The 24,313-nt window shown below is 35.5% G+C and overlaps 4 protein-coding genes and 1 long non-coding RNA gene across 5 annotated transcripts; 2 read left to right on the forward strand and 3 right to left on the reverse strand.

Annotated features, from left to right (window-relative positions):
* Positions 1–265: 265 nt before the first annotated feature.
* On the reverse strand, positions 266–2,945 carry LOC117234720 (odorant receptor 13a-like). The gene is made up of 5 exons (XM_033496202.1): positions 1,950–2,945; positions 906–1,005; positions 720–830; positions 454–609; positions 266–369 (listed from the first exon to the last, which is right to left on the reverse strand). Exons 1-5 carry the CDS (start codon positions 2,825–2,827, stop codon positions 316–318), a joined length of 1,299 nt encoding a protein of 432 aa, XP_033352093.1. The 5' UTR covers positions 2,828–2,945; the 3' UTR covers positions 266–315.
* Positions 2,946–3,801: 856 nt separating this feature from the next.
* LOC117234756 (odorant receptor 67c-like) lies at positions 3,802–7,365 on the reverse strand. The gene is made up of 5 exons (XM_033496256.1): positions 6,357–7,365; positions 4,399–4,498; positions 4,209–4,319; positions 3,942–4,097; positions 3,802–3,870 (listed from the first exon to the last, which is right to left on the reverse strand). Exons 1-5 carry the CDS (start codon positions 7,172–7,174, stop codon positions 3,817–3,819), a joined length of 1,239 nt encoding a protein of 412 aa, XP_033352147.1. The 5' UTR covers positions 7,175–7,365; the 3' UTR covers positions 3,802–3,816.
* A 434-nt stretch (positions 7,366–7,799) lies between these two features.
* LOC117234757 (aquaporin AQPAe.a-like) lies at positions 7,800–10,623 on the forward strand. The gene is made up of 6 exons (XM_033496257.1): positions 7,800–7,932; positions 7,996–8,171; positions 8,304–8,447; positions 8,862–9,095; positions 9,184–9,264; positions 9,567–10,623. The coding sequence occupies exons 1-6, from the start codon at positions 7,899–7,901 to the stop codon at positions 9,783–9,785; spliced, it is 888 nt and encodes a 295-aa protein (XP_033352148.1). The 5' UTR covers positions 7,800–7,898; the 3' UTR covers positions 9,786–10,623.
* A 3,369-nt stretch (positions 10,624–13,992) lies between these two features.
* On the forward strand, positions 13,993–18,740 carry LOC117234760. Its single transcript, XR_004493566.1, has 3 exons — positions 13,993–14,177; positions 14,890–15,013; positions 15,701–18,740. It is a non-coding gene; the product is annotated as an uncharacterized LOC117234760 (long non-coding RNA).
* On the reverse strand, positions 14,433–22,401 carry LOC117234759 (protein lethal(2)essential for life-like). Its single transcript, XM_033496259.1, has 4 exons — positions 22,027–22,401; positions 15,993–16,214; positions 14,635–14,791; positions 14,433–14,589 (listed from the first exon to the last, which is right to left on the reverse strand). Exons 1-3 carry the CDS (start codon positions 22,276–22,278, stop codon positions 14,690–14,692), a joined length of 576 nt encoding a protein of 191 aa, XP_033352150.1. The 5' UTR covers positions 22,279–22,401; the 3' UTR covers positions 14,433–14,589; positions 14,635–14,689.
* Positions 22,402–24,313: the final 1,912 nt, after the last annotated feature.

Raw genomic sequence — 24,313 nt, forward strand, 5'->3', positions numbered from 1 at the left:
AATGATCTTCCAAGAAACATTTTCTGTTTTCATTTTTGCAGGGATTTCACGGATCGCAATTTCTAACAGTTAGTCATTTTAAAGAACTATTGTAGGGAGGAATGAGTTGTTCATGTAGTTATTTAATAAAATAGTAGGCACAATGTGTAGTGAATAAAATGGTGGACAGAATGAAGGAGAGAAATGAACAAAAAGAAAACGTTTATTATCTTTTTTCAAACAATTTCATGTGTAATGTGTTAATATTTATTTTTAATCACATTTATTTTCGTATATGTTGTTGAATATAGTAGAAATCTTTTTTTGCTTGAATTTTCATGCTGCCATTGCACGCAGAACATTGAAATATGCCGCTGAAGTTTTAATCACCTAAAATTATCTTCGTTTCGTTTTCTGTTTAAAAAGTTTTGCTACTACTACGATTTAAAAAACATATATACATACGGAACTTACGTCGCAAAATGCTTGAAGCGAGAGATCTAATATCTTAGCCCCAGACAAACTCGATGGTAATCTAGTTCTTAGTATGATTGTCCTTACATTCTTAGCTTCGTTCAACGGAAAATCGTACCATGGCAGAGAGTACGATGTTTCTCCTATTCTCTCGCTCTTTTCAGTAAATAAAGCGGCATCAAAAAAGGGAGACGTATATGAATTAATATCGAAATTTACTTCAAATAAGTTTGATAAAAAAAGATCGGTTGAAACTGGAGGCGTACCTCTTGTTTGAGACGATCACCAATGAACGATATTATAAACACGTTTACAAACATCGATGTCATTAATACGAAATATGTTATTGTACTGAATGTTTTATGATCTTCCCATTCCTAAAGAATAGTGGATTATAACATTCTTTATTGTTCAATTTCTTTCGTATTATTAGATATTAAATTCTGCTATACCATAATCACGCCAAATTCTAGGAAGCATATTACAATGGTACAGCCAACCATCTCCGATAGAAATACGAAGCTAAGAGATTTTCCAATAACTGCAGAGTATCTATAAGTGATTTTTTTAAACGTCAAACAAGAGCAGTTGTAATTAGGAAAAAATTAAAAAATTATTAATATAAGTAAATATATACTATGTGAAAACTAACTAGGTGTATGGTCGAGGTCATATTGCTATCGACGAATATTTCGAACGAATACCTTAACGATGGTAGCGATGATGGATGATAGCGACCAAAGCATCGAGAAACCGTGCTGACTAGTCGAACAGAAAGCAGGGTGCATAACAACACTGAAGTGTTGTTCCGACGCGTATAGATACAATAATGACGAGAATAAATCTTGGGAACTACCTCTTGATAACATTTTTACGTAAAGTGCAATTTTGTTGTATGGTCGTGTAGTGAAACATAGTATAGCCATTAAATACATACATATACAATATACAACAATATCATTTTGTTAACCCTGTGGAGATCCTAGTTGATTTGTAAATATTTTTAAACAGATGCGTTGCAAAGATTGCCTCCAAAAACAGCTGTTATAACAAATGAAATTTATATATTCCACGTACAGATCGTCGATTTAAACGAATATTTTTGTTATTTCGTTTATTACTGTGGATCTAAGATATTTCTATACTTACGAGTATATAGTACTATCATTTGTTATACATATATGTTATAGACATTTGTCATTTTAATAACGATAAATTGTATCTATTTTTACATAAAAATTGATATTTTTATAGAATATATTTATGAAAAAAGGTTAACAGTTTATAAAATAAGATTAACTTTTGTTATTGTATATTCGTCGGATACATCACGATCTACGGCAAAATTTTTAGGACCACGACCTCTGCAGGGTTAAATTAATAAACCTGCATTAATAAACCTTTGTACTCAAACCTTACATATAACAAAGAAAAACTCGTTACATATAATAATATGACGTAATATGTATTACATATAATAATATAATAATTCTTACTCAATTGCTTTCAGATGACATTGAACGATATCAGCAATGCGATCGTGCAAATCTCGTTTATCCCATTTACGAAGCTTCTCGATCCTTCTACTGGTAACTTCGAACAAACAGCAAGAATGCATCGTTATAGAAGCAATCAAGCTATAAATTCCATAATTCGTAGTCATTATGATGCAACTGATGCACATCTGGACGACAAACGTGATCTCGTAGATCGGTGAATCTTCGATGACGAAGAAAACATAATCACTCAAGTAAGGCAAAGGTATCTGAGTGGTATTATCAGCTTTCACGATTCTCTCCGATATTAAAGGCAAAATAATATGGTAGGGCAAAGCACCAGAGTAACCAAGGGCCAAATATACCATTGTAAAATATCGTCCAATTTTTGCACAATTCAGCATTATCAGCCGATCTTCCTCGCATTTCACGTCCTTGTACTGTATTTCGATCTCGTTCAAGCAAAACCGAATTTCTTTTCTATTAAAAATTAGAGTCCAAAATTTAATGATCGCCAAAAGGCTAAAAACCTGCGCGGCGATCACCTTCATATACTTGGTTAGATCTTCGCAATCGAAATAAGTATAAATCACGTGTGGTATTAATAAGAAACACATGAGGATAAAAATTGTTACTGTTTGGATATACATTTTAACGTTATCTAGAAACGTATCCTTTCTAGGCCAAATTCCTATCAGCGTTAACAATGTCTTGGCGATGTGTATCACGTATTCGGAATCCGATTTGTAATGGTCGTTACGATAAATTATATTTTTTATTTTCTCGCTCATATCGGCCGATAGTATGTGTAGCTTCCTATTTCTTGCGACGTGCGATAGAACACTGTTCGAAAGGTTGCGGAAAGTATTAACAGACATTGACCATTGGCGCTTGCGTGGAAAATCAGATGGAACGATTGCCCGAAGACAATTTGTTACAACCTCATGAAACCGCAATGCAAATATTTCGAGTGCAGATTCGAAAATTAGTGCAATTTATTTAATACGTACTTCGCGAAGTCTATTACCGGAAGTAGCGCAACTACGTGCTCGGCTGGAAAGCGCACGCTACAATTTATATCCATTCCGATTGAATCGTCTCGTATGAATAAATCGCAATTCGAAGATTGTCCAAAACGTTTATCCGTGTTTCGATCATTTTCTTGTAATATCTGTCGTGTTTTCCGTCATCGGTAGGAAAATCGTTTGCGACGAAAAGAATAGTAAAACTATACAATATCTTTTGGTACGATTTAACGTATGAAATTTCTTGTGAGTTCTCTCGAACTGCATAATCGTGCGCTGATTTGAAGAATACGACGTTATCGTTCACACTCGGTAACATAGTTTCTTTCTAACTATCATTACGAAGCGCGATAGCCACCGATGATTAACATCGTAATTCGAGTGCTGATTATGGTAAGAGCACCGTTACGGTAGCCGTTAGTTCGAGTTTAAGGCTTTCTGCGGCATCACGGAGAACGACATTAAAAATAGAGATTCTAAAAATGAGTTTATTGAATTTAGTCGGGACCCGCCGAATGAATTCAACGTTTCACGGTGTTTTTCAGGCTCAATATAATCCATTCAGGAGGGCACGACAGTACGACGACAATGTTCATCGCCAAGTGGTGGACCGCGGCGCCAATTCGACGTGATTTCGTCGATTTTCTGATTATGGTAAGAATACTTCGTTCTTTGTATTGGTCGTTGTTATGCTTTATTGAATAATGAGTCTGCTGTATTGAATGGAAGAGTCTGATAAATAAGAAAAGAATATTTATTATCTTTCTCAAAGCATCTTCATGTGCAATGTGTTACTAATTATTTTTAATCACATTTATCTTCGAACATGTTGTTAAATATCTTCATACCGTCATTGCTCGCAGAAAATTGAAATAAGCTGCTGAAGTTTTACAAACCTACAATAATCCTTCCTCTGCTCAAAAAGTTTTCTATCGATATATTTAAAATAATGTGTATGGGCACTTACGTCACAAAATGCTTGAAGCGAGAGTTCCAATATGTTCGCTCCAGACAAACACGATGGTAGTCTGGTTCTGAGCATGATTGTGTTTATATTCTTCGCTACGTCCACCGGAAAATCGTACCATGGTAGAAAGTACGATGTTTCCCCTATCCTCTCGCTCTTTTCAGTAAATAAAGCGATATAAAAAAAGGGAGACGTATATGAATTAATATCGGAATTTACTTCAAACATGTTTGATTAAAACAGATTTGTTTGAAATTGGAGGAGTACCTCTTGTTTCAGACGATCACCGATGAACGATATTATAAACACATTTACGAAAATCGATGTCATTAATACGAAATATGTTAGTGTGCTCAATGTTTTATGATCTTCCAATTCCTAGAAAAACAGTGGATTATAGTAACTCGTATTATTTCATTTCTTTTTTATTTTAATTAAGTACTACATTCTGTTATACCATGATCACACCGAATTCTAGGAAGCATATTATAATGGTACAGCCAACCATCTCCGATAAAAATACGATGCTGAGTGATTTTCCAATCAATGCAGAGTATCTGCAATGTATTTTTTAACGTCAAACAGATGTAATCAAAAAGATATATGTGTAGAAAAGATTGATAAGAAAAGATTAATGTGTGTTACTATATGGAATATACCATTGAAACAATCTCGACACTTGTTTGTTTTCGACAAGATGTATTTTAATTACGATCACACATCAAACTCCAATGATTATATTTTTTATAATCGTCATAATTGCGTATAATAATATATTATAGTATATTAATAGGTCTATATATATAGGTCTAATATATTATAGTATATTAAATAAAATCTATTTAAAAAAATCAATATATATATTATATTGTATATATTGTGTATAATATATTAAATTGAATTTTGAAAATTAGTATGCAATAATGAAATTGGCATTTGTAATTGTTATTGTTTGTAATTGTTATACAACTATTTTGTTAGTTGAGAACATCTTTATTTTCAGATTCTTTTAATTTTCGAATTATTTGTCAGATTGAAAGAGGAATACTCTAAATTGATACAGCTATTTCTGATACTAATACAGTCAATGATATTTAAATATTAAATATGTGTATATTATAAAGTAAATAGAAAAATATATTATTACTATATTTTTAATGAGTAATTTAGATTTATAGTCTGATGATTGTATAAAAGACGCGTTCCATAAATGTTGTTTCTAATCACTAATTCATCATTAATATATACACTTTGATAAAATTTACATACTATTGCTATAAATCAGTCAAAATGTCTAGGTACTTATTGGATAGAGTATTAATGTATAATGTAATATATCTATATAATAAAATATGTCAAGAGGCATCCAGTAGGGGCATAGGTTTATAATAACAGTTAAGGCAGTATTAAGTATCGACCAATATTTCGAAGAGCAGGTTTAACAACTCTCTCCCATCAGAAAGGACTGAATTACAGAAGGGACTGAATTACAGAAGGGACTGAATTACAGAAGGGACCGAATAGCAGAAGGGAAATTTGTTTCGACGATTACGAAAATGTGCATTGAGTTACATAGAGTTCTAGTCAGGAACATATAACTTATGTTCTTGACAATAACATACATAAAGTCCAACTATGTTGGATAAACACGTAGTTAAATATATATAATATAACCATTTAAATATGTAATACAAATATATAATTCTCTTAACACAGTGGAATATGTAGTTTATCTGTAAGATGCACGTGAAATCCTTTTATAAACATTTTCAAATACCTAAATCGTAAAGCTTGCCCACAAAAAGTAGTCATTGTATATACGTGTATTTACATATTCAATATATGTATAAATTCTATATGTCAAAAGAACTTTCAGTAATTTTTTATCTATATTATAGATAATTGGCATAAAGAAGTATTTACATTTTGTTTAATAAACACAGTAAAATAACAATATAATATAGGAATTATACATTCAATGTGAGAATAAGATATAGTTAATTCCTTGACTATTAATTATTGCAATTAATTCCTGGAAGAAGCAACAACCTCAGGGTAATAGGCTATGCTACACATAAATTATCATTATTATTGTTATTTTATTTAATAATTGATTGTTAAAATAATTAATAATAGATAAATTCTATACGTTTTCAGTGTACTAAAAGTATTTCTGTGCGTAGTATAAATTAAAATCACTGTATTCCACGGGTATGATACGATCTATCTACGGTAGAATTTTTGGATCCACAAACCCTGCAGTGTTATAAATACAGTCCTATATTCTATTATTCTCAAGCCCCACACACAAATAATGTAAAATTCGTTAATATCAAATGTAATAATAAAACGATACTTATTGATTTATTTATTAATGCTATAAACTTAATTACTAAATAATACAAAAATTCTTACCCAATCGCTTCCAAATGGTACTGAACGATATCAACAACGCGATCATGTAAATCGCATTTGTTCCATTTATGAAGTGTCTCGATTCTTCTACTGGTAACTTCGAACAGGCCGCAACAGTGCATCGTTATAGAGGCGATCAGGCTATAAATCCCACAATTCGTAGACAGTATAATGCTACTGATGAATATTTGCAAGACAAACGTGATCTCGTAGATCGGTGAATTTTCGACAGTGAAGAAAATATAGTTGCTCAAGTAAGGCAAAGGTATCTGAGTGGTATTATCAGCTTTCACGATTCTCTCTGATATTAGAGGTAAAATAATATGATAGGGCAAAGCACCGGTGTAACTAAGGCTCAAATACATCATTGTAAAAAATCGACCAATCTTTGCACAATTGGTCATTACAAGTCGATCCTCTTCGCATTTCACGTCCCTGTATTGTATTTCGATTTGGTCTAAGCAAAATCTAATTTCCTTTCTATTAAAAATTACCGTCCAAAATTTGATGACCGCCAAAAGGCTGAAAATCTGCGCGGCGATTACTTTCATGTACTTGGTCAGATTTTCGCAATCGAAATAAGTATAAATCACGTGTGGTACTAATAAGAAACACATAAGGGAAAAAACTATCGTTGTTTGGATATACATTTTAACGTTATCTAAGAACGTATCCCTTCTAGGCCAGATTCCGATTAGTTTCAACAATGTCTTGGCAATATGTATCGTGTATTCGGCGTCCGCTTCGTAATGGACGTTGCGATAATTCGTAGAATTTCCGATTTTCTCACTCATATCGACTGATATTACTTTTTTCATGCCTTCGAACGTACGGTAGAACTCTGTTTGAACTGCTGCGAAAAATACTAACAGACAAAGACTATTGGCGCTTGCGTGGAAAGTCGGATGGAACGATTGACCGTAGAAAAATTGTTACCAGCTTATGAAATTGTAATGCAAATATTTTCGAGTTTAGAATCGAAAATTGGTGCAATTTATTTAATACGCACTTTACGAAGTTTATTTGCGGTTGCAACGCGGAACACGTCCGTATGCAAAGTGAACGCTATAATTTCATGTCTATTCCGACCAAAATATCATCTATGAATAAATCGGGGTTCGAAGATTGTTCAAAACGTTTACTCGTGTTCTGGTCATTTTCTTGAAATGCGCGTGCGATTTGCTTGTAGCATTTATGTAACTCGTGCAATTTTTCCCTTACCGGTAATAAAATCTTCTTCCACAAAAAGGTTAGTAAAGCTGTACGATGTCTTTTGATAGGATCTAACGTAAGCTCTGAGTCAGAGCTTTGGAAAAACATGAAATTTCTTGTAACTCCTCTTGAGCTGCATAATCAAGCACTGATTGGACAAAGAATGCAACATATCGTTCACACTCTTCGATAAGACTCTCTTTTTTCACATTATTGCGGAGTATGATAGCCACCGATGATTAGTATTGTCGAACGGAATTCGAGTACTGATTGCGGTAAAAGCATCGTTACGGTAGCTGTTAGTTCAAGTTAAAGGCTCGCAGGGATACCATGGAGAACGACACCCGCAGCAAAGATTCCCAAAGTGAGTTTATCGAAATTAGTCGGAACCTGATGAAAGAATTCAACGTGTTCTGGTGTTTTTCAGGCTCAATGTGGTCTGTGCAAAAAGGTACGACCACGATGTTCATCGCCGAAGTGCTGGGCACTGCGATACTTCTGTTCATTGGTTGCATGGGTTCTTTAGGGACGATGGGACCGATATTGCCACCGCCATTACAGACATCTATGGCATTCGGTATGACTGTCAACCTTTTGATTATGGTAAGAATATTTTACATTTTGTAAAAAAAAAATCGAAGAAAGGAGAAATAAGCTTTATGAGGCCCATTGTAACATTGCGATTATTTATTTAATTTATCACTGCGATTATAGAAAATCTAATTATTATTATAGATGTTAGGACATATAAGCGGTGCGCATTTAAATCCTGCTGTCACCATAGGGGCAGTTATTCTTGGAATTAAAACCATTCCAACGGGTATTCTCTATGCAATAGCACAATTCATTGGAGCTACTATCGGATATGGATTACTAATGGTACGAATTTTTAGTTTTATTACTACTGTACGAACATAATTAACTAAAACGATCGATTTTTCTGCAATAACTTTGTATCTTTGTATTTGTATAAAACGTATCACATAATTTTGAACTGATTTAAATCGCTATAGACAGTAATTATACGCGATATACGTCGAATTTTCACTTATGCATATATATAAATTATTATATTGATTGAACATATTACATAACACTTTGTATACGTATTACACGAGTCTAAAGCATTCTTTGTAAATTTTTATACGATTAGAAGATGAAAAATTATCTTTCTTACACTAATCTGACGTCAGACTTTAACGATAAACCGATACGTCATAGATATATCGCGATGATAAAATCTTGTTAACTACTGTACTGAACGTTCGTTTAATTGTAATTTTAATGGAACAGACAATAACTCCGCCCGAGTTGTTCAATGATGGATATTCTAATTCATCGGTGGGCCATTGTGTAACTGTCGTTCATCCTGGAATCAACACCACGCAAGCCATTTTAATCGAAATTCTTTGTACGTCGTTCATACTTTGCGCAGCGTGCGCTACTTGGGACCCAAGGTGCGCTCATACAACAGATTCCACGGCGATCCGATTTGGGTTCTCTGTTGTTGGCATTTCACTCGCGGCGGTAAAAAATTTCACAATTAAAAATATGGCAGTTTAGAAAACACAAGATATTTATTCATGTGTATATTTTGGAAAATATACTTTTTTAGAGTCCTTACACTGGTTGTAGTATGAATCCTGCGCGTACTTTCGGCCCAGCGTTTTGGAATGGGAATTGGACGGATCAATGGGTGAGCTGAGTTTTATTACTGAATAATATAATTTATTTGATGCCTCTGCAAGATTAACACAAATCTTTCCAGCGTAATATTTTATATAATCTTACGATCTTAAACTTTAATCTTCATCGTACTCGATAAAAAACAAGTTTCCGCACTTTAGATTTCCCTTGTTAACGTTATCGGTTCGGAGATGATACCTCGTAGGTTTGAGAAAAGAGCAGTGCAAATATTTGTTCACAGTGCGCTGATTAGATTATATCATAAGTAGCGATAATCGTTATTTTTTCTTGCTTTCATAAAAATTTTTCTAGATTTACTGGTTCGGACCGACTGCAGGTGCTTTCCTTGGAACATATACATATGTGTATCTGTTTGCGGAGAAAAAAGCGGACGTACAGGACCTGCAAGATCATCTTAGGTATATAGAAATGAAGTCGATTAAAGCATCGTTGCAAGATATACATGCCAAAGAAGAAAAAAATTTTAAGGAAGAAAATCTCGTATTAGTAAAGGGCGAGGAAGCTGCTTGATAACCGTGTTAAGGTACGATTATTCATTATCGACCGTTAGCAACAGTATTCCATAATATCTAAAGTAGTTCAATGACGCCACCACGGGTGTCGCTGCACGTTAAAGTATAGCGTGCACTGTATTTCCATCAATGTATATTGCATTTATCTCGTATATATTTATCTCATCTTGTATTATTTCAACAAAATTGACATCACTTACTTACTATTTAACAGTGTAAGTGTGATTTATAGATTAATTATTTTATGGTTATGTAGTTGTAGGATGTATAAATAATGTAACGATTTCTTTAATTCAAATTATTTAATATTGCCGGATGATATGAGAGTAACTTGTACTAAGTGATGCAACAATTCTCAATATGTCTAATTTAAAAATTCACATATTTATATACAAAAAATATATTTAAGTTCATTAAAAAATCGAAATGAGACGTAATTTCTTCTAAGTAGGTACATACAGTATTTAGAGTGTCAGAGTATCTTCCAAGTATTTTTTAATCATACAGTTCATACGATTTCTATTTAAAGCTATTCTATTTTCTCAAGGTGCTCAGCATTTTCCTCAATGATCTGCTTTAATGAACCAATCTAATCAATGTATGTACACACTAGACAAATAACTACTTTAAGAACGTAGTCAGGTGACGACGTGGAAAGGTTTATTTCTGACATGAAAATTCTGCGCAGATTCATGTTCCACAAATACGTCGTCACAATTTGAATCAATAGGGCGGCTCTAGAATTTTAAGCTCCAATCACACTTGTGTTCTACGTCTTGGGGGTTAAATTACTTACGGTGTAACAAAACACCTGCTTGCCAGTTGTGTATTTTATTTTCAATTCACAAATTGCATTTGCAGTATCTGAAGTTATAAAATTTCTTAGATTTGGAAGCATCATTACCTTTTTATTTTTTTATTAAAGTAAAGTTGACGTGCAACGTGTCCCTGTAACCATTTTATCTATGTATAATGAATATCATACCAGTCTAGACGAAAATGGAAACGTAATGGAAACAAATGTTTGTTTTTTCCGAGTTGCGCTTTATTATGTAAAGATCAATACGTGAAACGAGGTGACAATCATTGGGTATAAACCTATTATTAGTTCTTCCACACAACGTCTTAATACTTTTTTTCATAAAATATACCGTCAGGAGCACCACTAAATAACCACCAGTTATAGACATCCAATTATTTCACCAGATTGAGTTGCCGTATTAATGAACGAATCGATTATTTAAAAAGTTAATTTTTACTTTAAAGCTCTTTGACAATAAATTTTAACAACGACTTGTTTTTATGTGCATCGCCACCCTATATGTAAACGGTATCGGATTTCTAACCGCAACATGTTGTAAAAACAAAGAGGAAACACAAAACAGGGAGATAGTTCTCAGGTTATGGTAGCCGCAGCGGAATATGTATTAATCGTGTAATGTATAATTTGGTCTAACTGTGCGTATCTGCGTAAGCTGTAATTAAGGAAACCTCCCATATATTTCGACATAGCTTTACGCGTAATATATTTTCGAACAGTTCATGAGAATTTTACTTTTCCGAGATCAGGGCTAATTGCGCATTTAGACGTTGTTCTACTCGTTCAAAAGGAACGACCCAAGAGTACGTGATCAAAAGCACGTCATTACAAGTACTCTGGTACATTTATTATATACATATAGATGGACGTTTCTCTCTTTTTCTATTTTTCTATACACACGCGTGCGCGTAATACACACACACACATATGTGAGTTTTATTCTATATATATAGAATAAAATTCAACCGCTGCAACTATCGATTACCCGCTGCATCCATCCATGGAACGTTCTGGAGACTGAGACTGGAGCATTTGAAACACGTTGTTTCTGTTTTCAATTGATTCATTTCTTCTATTGTTAATAATATTATTTGTTTCTATGAGAATAAAATCCAAAATCTCAATGACAGAAACCAAATTTTTCTCCTTCTTGATAAGCACGATGTTATATAACAAAATTGAATCCCCATAATATTTTCAATCCTCATTATCGTTGCTAATATCATGTATATGTGTAGTTGACGCGACGTTAAAACGTATTAAAAGGTGAACTCGGTCGATAAGAAGATGGCCGCTATTGCGTGCGACGCAACGGTTGATAAAACAACGTTTGAATGTTGAACATCCATAATCAGCAAGGCGCACAAACACCACGAACGTGACAATGCATTAAGCCATGCGAAGATCAGTATCGTTAACTATATGCTAGTTTTTAAATATATCCGACGACTCAGCGGTTGCATAGACAACGATATTAAATTTATAGTATTCCATACGAGCATCGTCCGACTATATTATACACACATATACGTGCGTATATGTATATATCGAGTTGTTAAGCAGCTACAAAACCGTATCATTTCAGAATGTTACGCATTCGTGCACCTGAGAGAGCAATGAAAACATTAGGAGACACGCGGTCTGCATCCAGCTGGATACATATGTCGATAGACATATTCCGGTTCTGTTCTTGCCCCTCCCGGTTGTGTGTGAATTTATCGCGAACATCTGCTCAGCTTTATGCTGCCGCTTCTATGGCCAGGCTGCCTGGTAATTTTCCTTTCATCATTCAACCCTTAAAATTATTCCAGTTTTCATTATTGTATATTACATGTTTGAAAAGCTGCACAAAAGATTTTATATCGTAGGGATCTTGGCCACGATTCTTATTCCCATGAATAAACTTGCATCAGTTACGCGCCCTTCAAGCAAGATACTACGCATTAGGTCAGAAGACGCATACGAAAAATCGATAGAGCTACAGCTGTCACGTGAAGCCTGTATTGCGCAATAATACGCGCCCTTTGCATAAGCGTCGTTGGTTTTGGAAGGTCGTTGTGACACGTGATTGAGTAAATGCGATAAAATTAACACGTGATTAACGTGTCACGTTACTTTTCCTGCCATGATCAACCTCATTAACCTCAGAATGCTGACCTGTATCGCGCTATACATATATGTAGCTCGTGTATATTTGCAAACATGATGCTATTATTGCGTGACATGGGTCAGAGTTATGATCGTGCCTCCGAATTGTCTTAAAGTAACGAGCTTCTTTATCCTCCTTTTATTTACCTTTCTGTCCTACCGTATCGATGGAATTCGTTTCTAGCAAACATATGTTTTGGGATAACTACGCAGCTTTCATGACGAAATACGCCATGTAACCTGGCCGGGATTTTGCTTCATTAACTGACCATTGCTCTCCCCACCTTGAGAGTGACTTCACAGAACGAACTTCTGGTATTCGCGCTCAATGGAAAAAATAGATACTTAATATTTTCTAGAAATGTGTGTTTTTCGAAAATTGATCATATAAGATCACTTGTTGTGACCTGTCCCTTTGATTAGCGATTCAGCAGTAATTCTGATAAAGATATGCACCGAATTGTTCATTACCATCTATAGACTTATGTACGATAACAACGTTATCTCACTCATACTTGCAGAAGAACAAAAATGAAATCTTATCTCGAGTTATTAAAGATAGCACAAACAAGAGAAGCACTCGTGTAAAGGTAAAATACTCGTTTTGCTTGTTGAATGCAAGCTAACATTGTAAGAGATCGAAAAATGTTTCCAAAGATTCGATGTTTGTATTGTTAAAATAATTAACGACAAACGAGGCGTGGCCTATAAGCGTCTGAAAAATCACGCGTAGTAAATGGCATCGTTAAAGACAACCTCAAACTGTCCTTGACTTCGGAAACTACGTAGTATTTCTAAGGAGTAGCCCTTTCCCCTGACGTTACGACGAAAACAAATAGCCAAATAATACGAGGTTAGTCGTTCCTTGTTTCTATCACGCACATAATCCAACCATTCGAAGTGTAAATATATAGGTATAGAGGAAGGAAATGTACGTTTGTGTGAGTGAGGTTATGGTGGGGACCAGGTGGGAGATTGTGCCAGAAATCTCGTCGTTGCCTCCCCGATCAATACTCGGATTTTGCTTGTTTTTTCCACAAAAATCAGTTAAATAGCGATAACTGTGTCATTGAATGATAGTTTATGGTACGAGGAACACGATGGTATGAGTAGCTGTTGAATAAATGATGGAATAAATATAGAAATCATGAGTCGAAAGAAAATGCGCATTAGGTGCCGGTTGCCGGCGTAACTTCTCGAACATTCAGTACTGCGACGCCGCACGGCTATATAAGAGGGCCGGCCGGCTTGGCTCGGCGCATTCGTAAATAAACTTTCGTTCAGTTCAGACGCAGCGAACACCCGAAGACCCACCAACCAGTGAACATACCTCTACTTCTTTTACGTGGTCCACGAGGCTGCTGACAACACGACGAGAAAATGTAGACGAGACGGATTCGGTGCGGAGCGCGACAGTTTACCGTGGGTATTCCTTTTAAGTGGTTTGGATTCTTTTTTTAAATTGTAGTTTTGTGGTTTGGGTTTATTGAAAGCTTTCGCTTCTGCGATATTACTTTTGTTTTACAGTAGATACATTGAAATATATTGCTATGACAATTTACGCTTTGACTTTAAATAAATTATCGAGTATTGAATTTATCAGATACGTAAAAGATAAAGCAGAAGCAATAACGTTGAAGCTAGTTTGATATTAGCAATTATTTAAGAAATATATGGTACACTTTGATGAATTATTCTTGATGAAAATTTTCTATATCATTTTATAACAAATTTAACCCAAGGGTTTTAACAGTTATGTATATATGTGTGTTTTTATATAATTTTTTCCGATTTATAATATCATATAAAATTCTACCGAATTATTTTATAAGAACTCTATATAAAACTCTATATATCTTTATATAACTAAAAGAACTCTCTATATAACGTAAATGTAAAAAAAAGATTATGTCAAAATACTTCGGTCGTGATTATTATTTTTCTTCCGTAGTCGTTTCTATTTTGACCGGTTTACTCGCCGGTTCTCCTGTTTTCGTGATTTCAATGATTCGTTCAGTTCCGCTAGGTGTCTCTCCCTGAAAGAAAATGATAACATAAAAAACTAAGTCGTTATATAGATCGTAAAAGCGATCACGAAACAAATGAACGAGGCTTTTTATATTTGTTTTTATAGTGAACCCTACGGGGTCGGTGCTTGAACAATCCGTACGCAACCATAATCTGGTCAGATTAGAGTTCGAAATTTCCTCACACATTTTGAACTATTTGAGAAGAGCACCTCGAGATACAGGCATTAGGTAAGCGGTCATTGAACCGACGTATTTCTATTGTTCTACAGTTTTAACGCTAATATAAGATCAGAAAATTAACATTAGGGCTCATAGTGTCGCTACTTAATTATGCAATTCGTGATATTATATTCTTATTTAAAATAATACCATAAGCTATAAATCTATATAAATTTGGAAATATTTCACATTTCAAAGAATTCTCTTTTGAACCATATTTCAAAAATCCTTTCGAATCAAAATTGTTGATACGTAGCGTCACTCTAGCCTGTTTAGTTACACATCAGTTATATAGATGTCGCCCTTAGCCTCTCTATGTCAAATACGTCTATAGTGTATTTTCACGATGTCTTCTCAATGCTGAGTGAATCGTAAAGTACTCCCTGATCTTTTAATTGACATCTAGATGAGGAGCACTCGCTAGTTTCGGACTTTATCGATTTTAACTACTTCCAAGTTGACCTTTTTTTTTTTTTTCATTACTATTACTAGACATTCGATTATATGTATATATACATATATATATATATCTTTGATCAACTAAAAATTATATACTATATCTTTTACAATTATACAGAAATTTTGCTCCTTGAGTTATTTATCGAGTTAAAGTCGATAAACATTGTTACGAATACTTTTACGAATGTGCCTCATCCACGTGAAAGTCTTTAATTCAACGTGACGTTCTTTTTATAGTTTAGAGCAGACTCGTAGTTTGAGGTCGAGAATAAATCGTCGGCACCATCTTGTCTAAACGAATACTCTACTACAAGGGCACACGGAACGTTGGAATTGAGAACAAAAAATAAGTATACCGAATCAAATAGAACGGGGAAAAGATACAAAAACAATAGAAAAACAAAACAAAAGAAGGCTAGGAAGAGAACGGATCATTTTCCTAAAGTGCGCTCTAGCTTTGCGAATCGAGAAGCGTCGGGCGAGTCCTTCGCTCGGATTCGCCACCGAGCTCTCCTCTTCGTCTCGTTACCTTTTTGGGTGCCGTGATAGTTAAAACACCATCCGAAGAAAGGCTCGAGGTAATATTGATCACATCGTGAGATGGAGGCAAGACGTATCTCCGTACGAAGTGTCTGCTGATAAATCCGTGCTCGTCTTGTCTCTCCTCGTGTTTGGCTTCGACAATAACGTTGTTACCGACCGTCTTCACCGTGATCTCCTCCGGTGAGAATTGTTGAACGTCCAATATTACCTGCGCAGATCAGAACGAAGCAGTTAAGACAGGTCGAACGGGGAAAACTATCATTTTTTAGGAACACGATGTTGCGTGTAGTAACCGATACGATGTATCAAAGAGGCCATAACAGAGATCCATACGACCATTGAAATATATTTCTACCATCCAATTCTTGATTACACACGTTTGTATTCTGTTAAATCTACCAACAAAAAAGAAAAAAAAAGATACAAATCATCTTTTATTGCGAAATTTAAGTATCCAGGCTTTTCACAACACCGATTATCGAAAGAGGCTCGCTCATTTAAATTACCGCCGCTTTAAGGCAGGCGAAGGCAGCCTTCGCCTGCTTCCGAAATCTGCATTTATAATTAATTTGTTAACCAGTCAGTCTGTATATCAAGATAACAAGTTTTCCCCTTCGGAAGACCTTAGGTATCTGTCTGTTGGATACACGAGAAATTTACAACTATTAGCTATTTAGCCACCATACGCACAACCGTTTCTAAAGCCTTCTTTAATCACTCTAATAGTACTCGAGAGAGAAAAAAGCGTAACTCAGTGGAAGAAAAGAAGTACCTATCAAATAAAAGCCGTTCTTCCGGTTAACTCAATTTGTCCACGTAGTAACTTCTAGTTACGAAGGTCGCCGGAGTTTATAGAACATGAAGACACAGTAGGAAAGAAAAAATATGTAGGAGTTAATCCCAGCTTTTTCTATTTTCTACCCGTTGCAAAGTTTTTTCTTATTTTTCATTCTCGTCCTGTATTTTTCATGTAACACCAGTGTTTTGTAATTTCCATTCTACGTGAATGTAACCGTTGAGAACGAGCAAACCGAGAAGATGTAGCTGATAAACACATCTATCTGGAACATCGTTTCCTCCCCTTTTTTTTTTGTTCACTCGTAAGAAAGACGTGCGTGCAAAGTATACAAGTAGCAGGTGGAATCATTTTCTACTATTGAGCAAAAAGAGAGAAACAGAATCGTCACGTTGACACGCGTGTTTTGTACTTTGATCAACAATTTATCTCGTGGTTAGCAGCTTCACTTTGGAAACAAACATTAAGTGAAAGAAAGCGAGGGTAAACGCATCAGTGACAGCAGAGTAAAAGCGAACCGCGGTTCTTCGGGTGATACCAGCGTGATCCCAGGACCCGGGGAGCAATTTTCAAAGTTAGAAAATAAGGAAAGAGCTTGTGCAGGATGATACGAAGAACCTTCACTTTCTTTCGTACATTTCGGGCAAAGTAGTAAGAGACCGTCAAACAAATTTTAAATCTCCAGTGCTGCTGCATATTGAATAGAGAGAGAGAGAGAGAGAGAGAGAGAGAGAGAGAGAGAGCAAGAGCGACACATTGTGCGCTTGCATTTTTGTACATATAGAATATTTCGTATTGAATCGTTTTCTATGGTCCTGTCGTTGATGATTCGAGAAGCATTTATTTTTATATAGAGATTATTATATATATAGCGAAACAAAAAAGAGATCTGAAAGTTTTAAGGGAAAGCCGTTTTTTAGTCCGAGAGGCGCCCCCATTTCAGGGGGGTGCTCCGACACACCTCACACTTTCTCGATTCTTTCTGTCGACAAAAAATAAAGAAGAAGCAAAAAGAAGACTGATACGATATCCATGTAACGATCCGTTTTTTTTCCGGATTTCAATGACAAAGAAAAGTCGTCCTCTTTGAATATTTCAAGGTATTTGGTATCGTTTGTTGAAACGGAAACAAAATCCATTTGCGAGTGTAAAAGTTAAAGAGAAAAAAACAAAGAAACGAGAATGGCGAAAGCCGGTTAAACTGTGATTTTTGGAAGGAACTTCCGGCATAATAAAGCGTGTGTTTGTCAGAAAATAGTCGCGTGTACGTTTCGAATTGTGTGTAAACAAAACTTCTTTTGCTACAAAATTTTGACAATTTTTCGCTATTCGAGTTTTTTTGAAGAAAAATAGTAGTTTTCGAGACCTGACTTCATCTTACCACAACATTTTTAAGCCCCCTCTTTCTTGAGGGAGGGGGTCCCTATATACATATATATATATATATAAAAGGAGAAGGAACCAAAAATTGAAATTGTAATAGCCCCGAAAAACGTTCCGAATCTTTATACCACTACACAGAGCTGTGAACCATTTGAAAAGAGAGGGTTGTAAGGCGAGGAGAGAAATCAATTTTTAGAATCCTTTATGTGTCAAACTTGAGATAGAGAATTATGCAGCAGAGAAAGAATATGCTGGGGGAAAGCAGCAGCAGCAACAGCAGCAGCAGTAGTAGTAATAGTAGTAGTAGTAGTGGCAGAAACAGAAATCGGTTTTCGGGCCTTCTGGTGTTCCAGTTCTTTCGTTCGTTTCGTTGATTGTATTTCTTGAAGATTGTGTCCCCTTCCCCCCTTTTTTTTTATTTTTTTTTTTTGTTTCTTCTGTTATAATTACTTTTAATTCGATGATCGAATTGCTTCATTATAACAGTTCTGTATTGAAACGTTGCGTTGATAGTATTACTTTTCAATCGTAGAGATATTTGATATTTTTAGTTAATATTTTTTTTCGTTTGGCTTCATTAATTCCTTCTCTTTATCTTTTTTGAGTTACACTATCTCCTTTAATTCTTTCTGTATTTCCCTTTACGAATGCGCTAATTTCGTTCCCACTTCCTTCTTTCTTTACGTTCCACAACTAGGTTTCTAGGTCTTGAAAAATAATATTCGATACATTCGAGATTTCGAGATACGACGTTTCGTTCATTTCATTTGATTTCTTATCTTCTTAAACACGGATATATATTTCCAACACGTTCTGTACTTATTGGACGACACCTATGATAAAAATTCATAAATGACAACAATATAAAAAGAAAAGGTTATCACTTTAGATTGTCTCAGCCTAAGTTAATCGACCGTTAAACCGCGAAATAGTGGAACAAATATTTCGCTCACTGTATTAAAGAAACTCCAATTGCACGATATTATGATAAAAGAGAAACAGTAAAAAAGAGAGAGATGGGCCAGTAAATGTTTAGCCTGTTCTAATCCAGTGTACTCAAATTATTGAACATATTTAGCTTGTGGCGATATAATTACTTAAAGAAGCTTTCAAATAATCCCTTGATATCAAAGCGAGAGTTACTAAGTTACAACGGTTACTTAAGAAAGACAAACCAAACGAGAACAATTTGTATTCGGTGTAAAACAGCTAAAACAATTAGAAGCAGAAAAAATCTACGAGAAAGGGAAGTGTCGAGTGTGTGTGATGTGCTTTAAACATTCTATGCTCGAAAGGTTACAAATATTCCAGGCGTTTTATCCAGTTCGAAATATCAAATATACCGATACGTAGACAAAAAAGATAACTTTTTCTGATCTTTGAACTTACAAGCTTCGTAATATGTGTATATAATTGTGCAGAGATGAGAAATTTGATAGGCAAAGGAATGCGGGTCTGATTGGTGGCTATTGCCTCACTATTGCTTAAAATTTAACAGAGCCACCTCGTGTCATACGTATTTTCGTAATTAGCTGAGATACTTATATGAAATATATGTTATATATTATATATTATACATTATACATTATATATTATATACTATATATATAGTGTCTTTTTGAAATTCATTTTTAGAAGTTCGCTTACTTTTGATATTTTCTTTTGCTCGTTCCTCTTATCGAAAGCACCTTTTACTCGTGAAATATTGGTCTTTGACCAATATTTTTCTTTATTCTTCGTTTCCTCGAGTTTTCCTTTGACTCGTAGCTATTTCGAAGCCTAATTTAACGCTCAACGCCATTAGCAATAATTAATATTCCGAATACCAATCCGTTTTTACTGGCTGGACAAATAATTAATCTTCTTTCAACTAACTTTTTACATACGATCTAAGACCAACGACGGCTATCCCATTACTTTTTGGCTCCGGCCGAAAGTTATGGGATAGCCGTTAACTGAATATATACGTGGTGCTTGCAATGACGCGTACAAGGATTATCTTTGTGAATCTTCAAAATCCGATCGAATACTAGCAATAAAAGATTATAATAGAGCGTTAAATTTCCAACGAATTTCAAGCACATTTATTTGGGTGTTACTTTACTAACAGAGTTGCTTCAAGTCGTGTCGCATATATCGTGTATATTTCAAACATTCGAAGCGTCCGACTTATTTGAAGAATCACGATTTACACGTTTTTTGAAATTGCACGAACAAACTTCAACCAGGTTTAAGGAACCAAATTGTCTCTTTTAGACAAGCTGTATAATATTAACTATCTTCCTTTTGACGTTTTGATAAGCGAAATCTAACAAAAGCTGCAGCTAATTTTCTAATCGGTTAAACAAAATACATCGTCTTCTCTCCTTTGTCTTCGTTCTCGACCTTGTTCGATCATTATAACAAATTAACGCGACCCTAAACACTCTCAATCCTTTCTTTCAACTCTCCTCTTCCATGGGATTCCACGTACGCGTGGCATCCTATTGAAGACGAGAGAAATCCCACGTCCAGCCCCTTGCAGCAGTACTCTCCCATCCTGTGACGTACAATAACGATCTTGAACGCAAGTTCTTGAAACGAGAAAACATCCAGTGAGACGTAGATTCTATAATTCACGTCGAGATATCACGATTAAATAGTAATGACGTCATATTGTTAACCGTTCTAATGCAAAGTATAGCGGCGACTTGAGGCCGTCTTTCGTACATCGAAATCAAATATCCCCGCGGAGTTCCACAGTAACGTTACACAAAGTGAAACTGTACGAACAATGTGTAAAATCGAAGCGTGTCACGCGCCCCTCCTCCAACAACGATTTCACGCTTAATAACATATATTTACGATCGACAACTTTCAGTGGCCATCGGACGAGTTACGAAGAAGCTGTAACGAATAACAAAAATGAGTAGAATCACTGGTGTCAGGAAGGACTATGTTCAACAGATCAAACGTAAATCGCTTGCTTAGCCCTGAAATCGGCGTTTAACTAAAGGAAATTTGATAACGCACAGGTTCGTTTCTAGCAAGCATCACACATAGTACTATTGACAGAAATAGCAATAGGGTACATACACTGCTCAGATTATCTGAGAACGCGTGCCAACTAAATTGCTTTGAATTATTCCAAATTGTCCAAAGGAAAAGGTCTCTAAATTCAAGTAAATCGAAATATTAATTCGAAACGATTTCTTAGCGACGCAATAAATTCGTAAGATATAAACATCCGTTATTATTCTATCGGTAATTGTTGATTTGATAATCCAGTGACACCTAATTAACTGTAGTCTTCCAAAGAGATCACATCTGATCCATATCCATAGTTACCACTCGAACCAGAAGGGTAATCCTAGCTATACCTATTGTTTTTGACAATAGGTATGGTTAGATACCATCGAGTGATAACTATGGATATGGCTCGCGATTCTCTATAATCCTATCAACAGTACATCAACGATGGCCGAATCAATCAATCCATGAAATGATTCTTGAAAAGCTTCTCAAAGAGTAAGAAAACGACAATACTAGAAACAACAATACCTTCCCTTGTTCGCCGATCAACAGCGAGAAATTAACGTCAAGAGAACCGAGCCTATGTTTCCACCTACGTCATTGGATCTATATTTCCCTAACCATACACAAAGACAGATCAAACGAACCATACGCTTTGATCCTCCAGATCCAATAAGAATCTTACGATTCATTCGATGTATCCTGCATCATCCCATGGGGCTTTGCAAGTCTAAATTCAGTTTGCAGTAGAGTCACATCGCAATTGTCGATTACGCGATTTACTCGTACAAACATCTGAAAAAGGTCGACGCATAAAATGGTCACAAACCTGGAAGTTGTCCTTGTCGTCGATCTGGATCGTGCTCGATCCACTCGAGGGCTGAGGCGTCACGTTCCTCCAGGGACGGTAGTACCTATCGCGAAAGATCGAACGTAGAGGCCTGTCGAGGTTGAGATCGGAGAACCGTGATAGGAGTTCGTCTCGATTTAATCCTCTGCCAAAGTGTTGGTCCATCAATCTGGACATGGGTCGATCTAAATCGTCCCACCAGTCACGGAATATCAATGGCACCACCGACATCTGAAACGGTAATGAACAATGAAGAAAATCAGTAATATCGGTCAGTTCTTGCTTTTCGATTTCAGGACGTAGTATAGATCGCGCAATGATGATATATACAGGAGAAAATAACAAGAAAGGAGGATACTCCGTTTTGACATGTGGTTAAATATAATATTACAGGACAATTAAACGTTTATAACGTGAGACAGAAGTTTGACGGATTAAGAGTTAGGCTGTAAGCTGTTTTTAATTAAGAACATGCCAGGCAGATTTCTTTGAGCTTAAAAGAAAGAAAGCACGTAAACGTGTGTCAAATCGCACAATCGCCTATCGTTATTGTGTTATAATAAGGAACACGATCTAAGTAGATTCATCTCGGGCAACGGCTGTAATTAATAACAGTCCTGACACCAGAACGAAAATCACCAAATCACGATACAATTCAAACGAAAGGAACAGATTCTCTTTTATTGCGAGTCTTCTAGTATTAACGCGAGGATGACCAATTTAGGAATCTTTTCGTAAAGTGAACAAATCACTAAGCATCACGAGAGCTGTCGCTATTACCGCAGATTAGCGTAGAATAAATGTCTCGATTTTTAACACAGCAAATTACAACAATGTCGTTCCATTATTGTTTACGCGTTTCCTCGAGCGCATATTCATCGACGAATACATTAATTAGGGTCTTACTCGAACGCACAGCAGATGATTTTTAGGAGGCTAATAACTGTAGGAGCCGTAGCGATTCGTTCCGAATCTTCGTCGCACGGATAATCGGTAATTCGTAACTTTTCCATCGAAAAACGAATAGCTGCCAGAGCGTAAGCCGAACACTATTGTCTCTCGCCGTAATTAAAGAACGTGCACGTGACACAATCCAATACTCGCGTTAGCTAACTCAAATCTAATTCAAAACGAATTTAACCGAAACATATGTTTAACATATTCTAAACGGGGACTTACATTCGATCAACAGTCAAAATAATTTGACATTTCTAATCGGAAATTTGAGAATCGAACATCTATAAAAATAGAAAAAGGGAGATTACTCTGTGAAGAATCGCACCGCGCATATAACGTTAAGAAATTAATATTCGCGACATCAAATTGGCAAACATTTAGGAATAGAGCGTAACAGAGTTTACGTGAACCGTCCACGAAATGAGAGTATCAAAATAATTTCTATTTAGAATTGGCAAAGAATTGTGTGACGAATTTTTGTTTTATGACATCAAAGACGCGGTTGTGTTTCTTCGGTGAATCAGAGATCTCGCCTATTAAGGGGAATCTAGAACTTATATCGTTTACAACGTGTTAGGGACGATAAAGAAGAAAAGTCTACTAAGACATTGCATTTCCATCGAATTACGCATAATGTAACTTATGCTATAGGTTTAGATTACGTGTAAGAGCCTAGGTATATAGAAGGTAGATACGACAAAAAAAAAAAACACGAAACAAGAGTGTACCACTCTATTCGTTTTTAGGAGTAGTCGAAGCATAAGTGGCAGGAATTGTATAAATATTCTGGCCAGTTGTACGCACGTTAAAATCTCGGCTGTAGTAAATATAAACCAGAGATGCATAAAGATCGAATAACATTTTAATTGGAAAATCGTATTGAAGAACGTACAATAATTATGTTCCACGGCCGTCTATGTATTCCGGCAATTAAGAACGTTTACTAATTCCTACGATCAGAATACTAATCTCGGACACTAAAAGGAGATAATAACATACAGCGAAGAAAGGTAAAATATATAAGATGTTAGGGAATATTGTAGGAGGAGAAACAGTTAACAATGTATAAGGAAGGAAAAGAAGGGAAAAGCGTCGTCTTTATTAAAAAGGCGTGTCGTATGGTGTCGTAACCCAGAACTTAATAAAGAGTGTACTTAACAATTATATCATGCTTTTCGACGATTGTATCTTAAAATGTAAGTTAGACCGCTAAGTTTCCAAATGCTACTACTACTACTAAACTACTACGTTTCGAAGTGAAACTATTATCCTCGATATCTTCATGGACGAAACTTCTCTAGTGTTTAGT

The sequence above is a fragment of the Bombus vosnesenskii genome, unplaced genomic scaffold, assembly GCF_011952255.1.
Source record: "Bombus vosnesenskii isolate JDL3184/JDL3185 unplaced genomic scaffold, Bvos_JDL3184-5_v1.1 scf7180000013308, whole genome shotgun sequence".
NCBI classification, from domain to species: domain Eukaryota; kingdom Metazoa; phylum Arthropoda; class Insecta; order Hymenoptera; family Apidae; genus Bombus; species Bombus vosnesenskii.